The sequence below is a fragment of the Lynx canadensis genome, chromosome A2 (assembly GCF_007474595.2).
Source record: "Lynx canadensis isolate LIC74 chromosome A2, mLynCan4.pri.v2, whole genome shotgun sequence".
Lineage (NCBI taxonomy): Eukaryota > Metazoa > Chordata > Mammalia > Carnivora > Felidae > Lynx > Lynx canadensis.
In genome coordinates, this window is record NC_044304.2 from 16008412 (window position 1) to 16019133 (window position 10722).

A 10722-nucleotide genomic window follows, 5' to 3' on the forward strand; every position below is an offset into this window, starting at 1 on the left:
CCACCCAGGCGGCCTGATAGTAGGTGTTTTACCTGATAAAGATACGATAAAAGACAGCTTAAAAATATAAGAAGCCTGTAGTCGGGCATCTCTGTGGGGCAGGTGTTCATATGCCAATTTTATGAGGATAATGCAGGATGACGAAGCTGGGGTTTAGTAACCTCTTCAAAGCAGGTTAAATGTATGCACTCACCTTCCTTCTTTCACCGGCATTAAACATATTTGTTGAGAAACTCCAAGAAGCATGGCCTTGGGTGTTGGCATCAGTTTGGCACAGCATGACCTAGAACATGGACGAAAAGAACATCTGCAAATACTCCTTCATAAACAAGGTCCACGTCAATGGCCAATCTTGATCCAACTACACCTGAGCCTGTATAGAGTCAGGGGGAGGCAGGGGGTGGGGGTGGGATCCGCTCAGGAACACCTGAATGGCTTATCTAGAGACTGGATAAGACAATGGACTTGAGATCTGGTGCTTTTCATGAGTGGATAAGGAAAAAGGTAAATACATATTCAGAAACCGAGATGGGAAAAATGCCCTTTTTTCCCCCTATTATTAAAATCTTGAATTCACCATAGCCTTGTTCTAGCCTGAAGGATCCAGTTCCGGACCAGCTAGTCTGCTTGGTGTCCTGTGCTGTCTTTCCCATTAAGTCCCCTTGTGGCCTTACGCTGTCAGATTTATCGTCAGTGTGTCTGTTCACATACTGTCTCCGTCTGTTCAGGCTGCTGTAATAAAGCACTGTAGACGGGGTGGCGTATACACAGCAGAAATCCATTTCTCACAGCTCTGGAAGCTGGAAGTCCAAGGTCAAGTTGCCAGCATGGTTGAGGGGTGGCCCTGTTCCAGGTGGCAGACTTCTCATTGTTGACCTTGTATCCGATACCGTTGTGAAATCTACTTATGTAAGTTTGCTAAGGCTGCCATAGCAAATACCACAGACTGAGTGCCTTAAACAACAGATAGGTCTTTTCTCACAGTGCTGGAGGCTAGAGGTCCAAGATCAAGGCGTCGGCAGGTCTGGTTTCTTCTGAGGCTTCTCTTCTTGGCTTGCAGATGGGCATCTTCTCCCCGGGTGCTCGCGGGATCCTCCCTCTGTGTGTGCAGACGCCTCTGCCCTAATCTCCTCTTCTTATAAGGACAACAGTCATACTGGGTTAGGGCCCATTCATGTGAGATCACTTTAGCTTTAACCACCTCACCAAAGGCCCTGTTTCCAACACTCATTTCTGAGTTAGTACGGGTTAGGACTTCGACATATAAATTTTGGGACAACTTAATTATGCTCAGAACACTTATCAAGCCCCACAGTTCATCTCTAGATTATTTTGGGTTGTCTACATGTAGAATCATGTTATTGGTGAATAATATATATTGTGTGTGTGTGTGTGTGTGTGTGTGTGTGTGTGTATTCTACAAGAAGAGACAGAGACTAACCAAACAGAATAAGGCAACAGAATCAGACATTAAAAAACAAGCAAACAAACAAACAGAAACCTCACAACATGTGAACAAATGATTCCTAATGAAAACAACATTGTAGAGGGGCCTCTGGGTGGCTTAGTCGGTTAAGCGTCCAACTTCAGCTCAGGTCATGATCTCACGGTCCATGGGTTCGAGCCCCACAACCGGCTCTGTGTTGTAACAGCTCAGAGCCTGGAGCCTGCTTCGGATTCTGTCTCCCTCTCTCTCCACCCCTCTCCTGCTCACACTCTTTCTCTCTCAAAAATAAATAAAAATTTAAAAAAGAAAATGGCATTGTAGAGCGGAAATGTAAGAATGATCTTGTCAATAAGCGGTGTTGAGTCCTTGTGCAGATTCAGTGCAATGGATATTATACAGGAATGAATATGAGCGAAGTTCTACACCCAGCATGGATGGATCTCACCTGTATGATGTTGAGCAGAGAGAAGCAGACATACATACTCACTTATGATCACATAAAGTTCCAAACCCTGGAGAAACCAATCTTTGGGATTAGGAATGAGAAAAGTAGTCGGCTTTCGGGAACTGGGAAGTGGATTTCTGGGGTTCTAGTAGTATTCTTATTATTTTTTTAAAAATTTCTTAACATTTATTTATTTTTGAGAGAGACAGAGACAGAGTACGAGAGGGGGAAGGGTAGACACAGAATCTGAAGCCGACTCCAGGCTCTGAGCTGTCAGCACAGAGCCCAACGCAGGGCTCGAACCTATGAACCGTGAGATCATGGCCTGAGCCAAAGTCGGACGCTTATCCGACTGAGCCACCCAGGCGCCCCAAGCAATAGTCTTATTCTTGACCTAGGTAGTAGTTATGTGGCACTTCGGAATCATTTATTAACCTATAACCCTTGTTTTTTTGTACATGTTTATGAATGCATGATATACTTCAATTTAAAAAAGTCTGAAAGTGTTTGCATTCCTTCTATATTGCTGTGTAAGAAATTCTCACAAACTTACTGGGTTAACACAACTTCCAGTGATTGTGGATCACAATTACCGTAGGTCAGAAGTCCAGCCTGGCTCGGACGGTTTCCAGAGCTGGGCACGCTTCAGAGTGCCCAGGGTCATTTGCATAGGGGAAAGCTCACTTTAATCCATTTCTGATTCGGCTTGGGATTTGCATTTCGGCCTTCAACTTCCACTTGCTTTTAATCCATTTCAAAACCATTCAGAGCTGTGAAGAATGCCCGGATGCAATCAAATCCAAAATCCACTTAAGAAGCGCTTTGAAATGAGATTCTCCAGGTCTTGTGACCCCCCACCGCTCTGCTGGAGCCATGACTCGGTCGGTGTTCCCTCTCCATCAGCATTTTTTTTTTTTTTTTTTTTTTTGGAAACTAAAATGGCACTTGGCGTAGATTTCTGGGCTTGTCTTATGACGGAAGGAGCCGGTGATTAGGATGCCGGAGATCTCTGTCTCCCCCACTGCGCTCAGCACACAGTAGCCGGTCAGTCAATATTTGTTGAATTTGATTGGCAGGAGAACAGTTTTGGTGGGAAAGCATTCTAAACCGTAGACATGTCGAAAAGCCTAAATCAGACTTCCGGTAAGCGCATCGAGATTATCTTGTCTTATATACAGTCAGCTGTCCCGAATAAGTTGCCCGGAATCAGCAGAGCGTGGAGCACTTAGGATTTCCTTTTCTTCCTTTCACGGTCTGGGGGAGGGGCATGCTTTGTTGGACTTCCCGGCTCGAGATGAGGCAAGCAAGTTGTCCTCCTGTGGTGCCTCTCAAAGACCTTGCCCTCGCCCCACCCCACCCCCTCCCGAAGCGACGGCTGAGACGTATTTCTGTCACCCGGGGATGGGGCAGGCGGAGTGAAATTAGCAGGAGGGAAGGCAGCCCGAGGTCACGCTGCACAAGAGGCCGGGGAAGCTGCGATGCTGGGCTGACCAGGTCTCTGGACCTCCTCGTCTGGGGAACAAGGCACTGGGGGACGGGTTGGTGAAAGACCTGAAAATAAGCAGCTCACAATACAGTATGGCTAAGACGAGGTCAACTCCAGCAGCGGGCGCCGGGTCGGGGCTCCGGGCTAACCGGAAGCCAGGGAAGGGAGGACTGTCCTCAGGAAAGGGCTTCCCGGAGCAAATGGCAAGAAAGAAGTCAGTTCAAGTTCGTTCTAAGAACTACCTGGCAGCTCGTAGAGAAAGAAACACAACATCCAATAAAACCTGGAGACGATGTCAATGCAAACCACGAGATACTATTTTCGGACACAGAATTGGTACAAATTAAGGTGCTTTCTGCAGCCAGCTGGCGAGGACAAAGGGGAAGGGAGCCTAGGTGGGCGGGGGAGAGGAGACTGGTGCAACCTTCCTGGGAGATGATTTGAAGTGCCCACCCTTTAAGCAGGCAATTCCAGGGCCAGGCATTTCCTGGCTGGAAAAGCTTTCTCCCTATCAGCTTTCGTATCATCCGTGTGTCCTCTGGAGGGGCATCTTTCATTTTCCTTCAAGAACTTTTCCTTTTTCCCGTCGCAGTCACAGCTTGGCTAACTGTTGGGCAAAGGAGGCTTAGCTCTCAGCCTATGTCGGCTTTGGACGCGCCTTCTTCGCTAAGCTTTTGATTTGAAGGGAAAGACACGGGACTCTTCCCTTCCCTTGAACACTCAGAGGCCACGGTAGGGTTATTCACTGGCCTAATGTCAATATTGTGTCTCAGGGATCAGGGAGGCCCGAGGAGAGGGAGAAAGACGGACGGAGGGCGGGGGGAACCACTGGCCAAAGCAATGTTGCCAAAAACCTTCAATTTGTTAAAAAAAAAAAAAAAAAAAAAAAAAGGCAGTGTCTGCAAAGCGCCCTGAAGCGAAGCGTGAAAACAGGAGGTGTGCCTGTCTGTACTTTCTTTGCTTCCTGGCAGTTCCTGGGGTTGGGTGATTAGCATTCTCCTCATTGCTGCCCTCCCCCCACATCCAGCTCCCAGAGCTTCAAGCTGAGACCCCCGTCCTCAGGGAAACTCAGCGTGTCACCCGAAGCATTTAACAAGTCAAAAGGCCACAAGTCGAGCTGAAGCTCAGAGAGAACTGAATAGCCCCTCAGGTGACTGGGCTGCACCCAACCATTGCTCCGGTGGGGCCCTCCCACCCTGTAAAAAAAAAAAAAAATATGTCAAATTTAATTCCCCCAAGATGCAGGTGTGGAAGCAAACAAGGGTGCCTCTCAGCACCTGTGCCATGGCCTGCGCGCACAGGGGACACCGATGCTGAAATGGCCCCGATGCTGCCCACTCCTGCCGAAGTATGAACTCAGTGGACAGAGAAGGGTGAAAACAGAAGCACAGAAAAGCCTCCCACCTGTGTGCTCGCAACGTTAGGCAAACGGCAGGCTTTTCCTTTGGAAATGAGAATTAAAGGGTAGTTGGAAACTACCCATGACTTTGTATGTATTTAGTAACGAACGACATCATCCGGGGCACAGAGATGTTAGGTGGGGACTCCGGCTCTGGGACGCACCTCTCCGGCCGCAGGGTCTGGGGCTCTGAGGAACCACCAAATTACGGCTGGTGGGGTAACACAGGACGCGGAATTGGGGTAGGGGGTTAATTCCAGTGTCTTGGGGAGCCCGGAGGAGACTCCACCCCCAATTTGAGCCGCCTGGAATTTACACTTCCCCACAGGAGGTCGGGAGCCCCCAGGGACCCCTGGCGACCCTGAACTTCCCCTTTGAGAGTTTCCCCGCCTTTCTCCTCCCGCTGGCGGAGACACGCCCAACCGGGCCGCCTAAGTACACCCAAGGCCAAGCACTGCGCTCAACACACCTTTTTTTGGGGAAAACAAAGATGAAAGCAAGTTTCAGGTAAAACCTGACAATTAAATGTCAAACTCCTTGAGGGACCCATCCGAGGTGTTGAGGGTTTCCTGATTAAAGCAGTCCCTTTCCACCGCTCCTCCAATCTGGAATCACCAACTGGACAGAATAATTGATTTGTTTTTTGTTTTGTTTTTTTTTTTTAAGAGTAAATCTGTTGTTTTTAAATGGCAACTAATTATAGAGACCTAAGGGCTAGTTAACCAGCTTTATAAGACCCCACCTTTTCTCTCTTTGTCCCAGGGCTTCGCCGCCTCCTACCTCAGCCCCCGGGAGGTTTCCATGGTAATGGGCTTGGGTCTCCGCCTCCGAGCCCACCTGAGGGCCCTCCCTGGCGCCCTGCGTGGTTGTTGAGGAAGGAGAGCCCCCAGCGAGGCTGATCCCCGGCTTAGGTCAAAGCATTCCTCAGGACCGAGCTCGGCGATGAGCCCCCAGTCTCCCCGGACATCCTGGTTCCTGCTTCTCCTAAGAACTTCTGGGCAAAGTGTAATTCTCATCTGGGATACCCTTCTTTCTAGATTCCCATTTTCGCTTCAGGAAATCCATGTTCTCCTTTAGGTGTTCTAGCAACGGCTGTGAATTAAAGCCATGCTGACATCGTCCCCCCTAGCGTGTTAGGAGTTATGGACCGCAGAAGCATGGAACGCCTCTCTTGCAGGTATGAACCCATCTTGAATGTGAACTTTTGACCACTAGAGCTTACCAGCTTCAGAGATAATGGTCTGCGCCTCTCTGTCGTTTGACTTCATCCTGCGCGAACCTTAAAAGGGCTGCCAGCGGTGATGCTGTTTTTCCCGAGAGACCTGGAACTTCACACTTAAGAGTTCCATCCAGCGTTGCCTGTTGGCTTTGAACTTTTTCAATGGGGGTAATGGCGCCATCTATCAAATGACTAGGGCTTTCCTCTCTTGTATAAGAAAAGCTCAGTGTCACAACCAAATGAAAAATCTGCTTCTAAAAAGTTGAAAGGCACAGACAGATTCGATACTTGCAAAACCCTGAAGAACGATGGGGGTGGGGAAGGGATTGTCCTAACCTTAAAGTCTTCTAAGTGACTGGTTTAAGTGAAATAGTTTGCGAGATGTGATTCGTCAATTGCACAGAATGTTATGGCGTCATTTGTGAAATCGAAGCCAAGAGATTTTCGCCTACTTAAAATTATGTGTATATGAGGACAGAGCCTATGAAGTCATAATACATATTGGAAGGAACTGGCTTTTAGGCGGCTTTTATTCTCATCATTCTTTCTGCTGTTTGATGAATTAGCCATTTAAAAAGAAAGGAAAGGAAAACAAAGGTGGAGTTCTACATTTTCTCCCTAGTGGTCTGTTGGTCTTGTCCTCGTGTTGAGAAAGCCCAGGTGTTAACTCGAAGAGCTTGATTTGCTTTGTTTTGCCAACGGATGTTTGATTTCCTCCTCCCAGTGTGATTTTGATCGTGGCCATTTCCAAAGCGTTTGAACCGGAATTCGCCGCCGCAGCCGGTGAGGGACTTTTATTTTGATCGGTAGCAATTCTCACGTGGCCTGAAATACTGACCCCACCGAGCTAATTTTGTCCTTCAGGGTTGGGCCACCCCCGTGAACTTGCACGTCCCCCTCAGGGAGACCCCGCCTGGAGAGATAACGGCCTTCGGTCCCTGGAGGAGCCTGCAATTCGCCATCGATCTTTGCAGTTGGTGCCGTCCCTAGGAATCCAGGACAGTAAGACATACCTGCCTTAGATCTATAGCGCGCTCTCCCCGTCCTGGTCCCCCGTGCTTCCTGTCTTTCTGATGCTCTTTCTCCTGAGTGGCCACCTGATGCTGGAGCCAGGTGGATGGTTGGACTGAACTTGGCTCTGGAGGCCAGACCAACAGTGTGCATTTCACCTCCCCGGGACGCGGTTTCCCCCCTGCTTCTCTGGGAACCACCCCCAGCCTGAGCATGAAAAAAAGCAGAGGCGCGATAGCAAAGCAACATCAAAAAAGCAGAGTCCTGGGGCGCCCGGGTGGCTCAGTCGGTTAAGCCTCTGACTTCAGCTCAGGTCATGATCTCACGGTTTGTGGGTTCGAGCCCCGCGTCGGGCTCTGGGCTGACAGCTCAGCGCCTGGAGCCTGCCTCGGATTCTGTGTCTCCCTCTCTCTCTGCCCCTCCCCCACTTGTGCTCTGTCTCTCTGAAAAATAAATTTAAAAAAAGAAAACAGCGGAGCCCTATTTTGTAAGGTTCACAATATTTAGACCTCGCCAAGCACTGGGAAGACCAAGAGGACCTCAGCTTTTCCGTTCCCCCACCCTCTCAGCTGCCTCTCCTTCCATTTCAGGTAAGGAGCTGAACAGAACCTGCTGTCTGAACGGGGGAACCTGCATGCTGGGGTCCTTCTGTGCCTGCCCCCCCTCCTTCTATGGCCGGAACTGTGAGCACGATTCACGCAAAGAGTAAGCAAGCCATTAAGGCAGGGGCTGGGGGGGTGGATGGAGGGGGAAAGAGGTGAGGGTGAAAACCCATATGCGTCACCTTATCTGTTCCTTTTCAGGAACTGTGGGTCTGTACCCCATGGCGCCTGGCTGCCCAGGCGATGTTCCATGTGTAAGTGCTGGCACGGCCGGCTTCACTGCTTTCCTCAGACATTTCTACCCGGGTGTGGTAAGCGGATAGTCCCCTCTTTCGCGCTTTCGAGTTAGGTGCCTGTGGCCACTGGGTTAACGGGGTCTCTCCTCTTAGCTCATGGCTTGCCAGACCCTGGCAGCCAGATTGTGCTTGTGAAAGCGCCGAGGACCCCAGATGGGGTGGGCACGTGCGCGTCCTTTCTATTTATTTTAAATTCACTGCCTCAGAAACGTCGCCTTCGAGGTGGAGACAGTTATTTCAAGCCTGTTTGACATTTTATCATATGTGGACTTCTGCGAAAAGTAAACAAGCAAACGCTTGGCCTCTTAAACACCAAGAGATGCTCTCCATTTGGGCAGGGAGATCCAGGCAAGCCCCAGGCAGACAATTCAGTACCCACCCAGCTCCACCTCACGCCCTTGAATTCCACCGGATGCTTGACCTCCCTCTCGCTCCTTGAGAAGCTCATGGATCCTCCAAGGCCCCCGCGTGGATCCCCCGGGTGAATGGTCTCAACCTTGTCACCTTGCTGATTTGTACTGATTTGAGGAAAACAATAACAAGAAGGGCAGGGACCCAGGGGAGGACAAGAGTCGAGAGGGTTCTCTCCTCGCCCTGACCTGAGCCAGATTTCTAGGTGCACCCAAGTTCAGAGGCCTCCCGTATTCTGACCGTGTAGATGTTAGAAACTGCAAATGGTCAAGTCCAGAAATGAAATGAAGGCAAATGCTTCACTTGAGTACAAGATGGGACCCCCGACCCAGGCAGGGATTGTGGCTTTTCCATTTACATCCTGGATGTCAGGCCCAGGATAGGTAAGCATGGATAGGTGGAGACCATATTTTCTTCCTGGAACTTGGGACCCAAAACGTGCTGTCTCCTTAGCATCAGCGCCTAACCAGGTTCGGCTGCATCCCTGCCATTGTCACCGACTGGGGTACTTTTCCAGGTGTGAGGGCATGTGTCCAGGGAAATCCAAGTTAACGGGAGACCCATGTCAACTTGTGTTGAAAGATGGTTTTTCAGGGGAGTCTGAATTCCACGTAATCGGTACTGTTTGGTCCCATGAGCACCCTGTACTCGCCAAATGTGGGGTCCCAACTGATTTTTGGCGGGTGTAGATATGCCATGTGTGCAGGATCAACTGCAGGAGGGATTTCCTTTAATGACCAAGTGTCCTTACCTTTCAGATGGCCACGTGATGGATGAGCACTTCCTGGTTTCCAGGACTCCAGAATTAGCACCGTCTTCAGGCATCACTTTCTCTCTAGCTGGCATCTGCCTTGCTATACAAAGTTACCGTTAACAGACACCGGCATATGGGGTATTTCCATGCAAACCCCATAACCTGTAAAGGCCGTCACCCTAATGTCCTAACTGGAAGATGATCATTTGTTAGTTGCCTTGAAACAGCGGATGGATTTTCATCACGGTCCATAACACTTTCTTAAAGTCCCAACTACTTTCCTCTGCCTTCTCCTCTCCAAAAAACTTCTGTAAAAAAAAAAAAAAAAAAAAAGTCAGCCATATCTACACTGTGACCAAGTTCTGTTTCTTGATACATGTTTCTTTACCAAGGGCTTCCTATTTCCTTTAAACAATTGAATTCTATCTTCAGATTATTAAAAGCTACTCCTAATGTGGAACTGGAGCTAAACTGAGGAGTAGAGTTGACCAAAATCAACCAAGATCTCACCTTTTAGGGGCGCCTGGGTGGTTCAGTCGGTTAAGCATCTGACTTCGGCTCAGGTCATGATCTCGTGGTCTGCGAGGTCGAGCCCCGCGTCGGGCTCTGTCCTGACAGCTCAGAGCCTGGAGCCTGCTTCCGATTCTATGTCTCCCTCTCTCTCTGCCCCTCCCCTGCTTGCGCTCTGTCTCTCTCTCTCAAAAGTAGATAAACATTAAAAGAAGAAGAAGAAATTATGTTTTCTCCATACCTTGCAAGTATTCTAACTGTTGTAAAAAGAAAATGTCCACAATACATGTATTTCGTTGTAAACCAGGTGGTAAAACTATTCTGTTGTAACTATTTGTTGTAAAATCCATTTTTAAAATAGATTGTGTGTGTGAGTATGCCCAGTAAAAATGGGAAATCTATGGACCAGAAGGTGACGTGTGCTTATTTCTAGGCAGTGCTGACAGGTTCTTTGTGGTGGTGGGTTTTTTCCCTCGCACCTTTGTGTTTTCCACAGCAAGGGTGTGCGCCGTCTGTTTTCGTGGGGAGGGCCAAGACTAACTACATCACACTCAAGGGCTCAGACCCAGTGTTGTCTCTGACTTTGGTGTGTGTGCTGTGCTGTGAAGGACAACATTTGCTTCCACTATTCAGGTACCGCTTGGTCCCCAACTCCTTCTCCACCTTAATGCCTTTGCAGATACAAAATCCCAAAGGGGTGGGATTTTTTTTTTTTTGCAGTGTCCAATGGCTAGAAGATGATGTGGGGTCAGCAGGAAGCAGTGAGGGGCACCCCAGAGACCTCAGCATGGGGGTGGGCTGCCCGGTGTGGAAGGGTATTCTAGCCCCGCACTGGCTATGGGACCCAGTGTCCCAGTCTGTGCACCTGGGCTAGTCCCTACACCAGTGTTAGAATTAAGTAAGCTAAAGCAGGGGCGCCTGGGTGGCGCAGTCGGTTAAGCGTCCGACTTCAGCCAGGTCACGATCTCGCGGTCCGTGAGTTCGAGCCCCGCGTCAGGCTCTGGGCTGATGGCTCAGAGCCTGGAGCCTGTTTCCGATTCTGTGTCTCCCTCTCTCTCTGCCCCTCCCCCGTTCATGCTCTGTCTCTCTCTGTCCCAAAAAAAATAAAAATAAACGTTGAAAAGAAAAAAAAAAAATTTAAA

General features: G+C 49.2%; 1 protein-coding gene across 1 annotated transcript; it reads left to right on the plus strand.

Annotated features, from left to right (window-relative positions):
- The first annotated feature begins 5904 nt into the window (after positions 1-5904).
- Positions 5905-9331, plus strand: TDGF1 (teratocarcinoma-derived growth factor 1). Its single transcript, XM_030294200.1, has 6 exons — positions 5905-5954; positions 6721-6779; positions 6861-6998; positions 7598-7712; positions 7811-7920; positions 9075-9331. Exons 1-6 carry the CDS (start codon positions 5920-5922, stop codon positions 9188-9190), a joined length of 573 nt encoding a protein of 190 aa, XP_030150060.1. The 5' UTR covers positions 5905-5919; the 3' UTR covers positions 9191-9331.
- The last annotated feature ends 1391 nt before the right edge of the window (positions 9332-10722 follow it).

Excerpts from the sequence above, each read along its gene's own strand:
- TDGF1 (XM_030294200.1), top strand. The coding sequence starts at position 5,920 with ATGGACCGCAGAAGCATGGAACGCCTCTCTTGCAG. Across the intron at positions 5,955-6,720 it reads ATGGAACGCCTCTCTTGCAG|TGTGATTTTGATCGTGGCCA; the intron begins GTATGAACCCAT and ends TCCTCCTCCCAG. Across the intron at positions 7,921-9,074 it reads GACATTTCTACCCGGGTGTG|ATGGCCACGTGATGGATGAG; the intron begins GTAAGCGGATAG and ends CTTACCTTTCAG.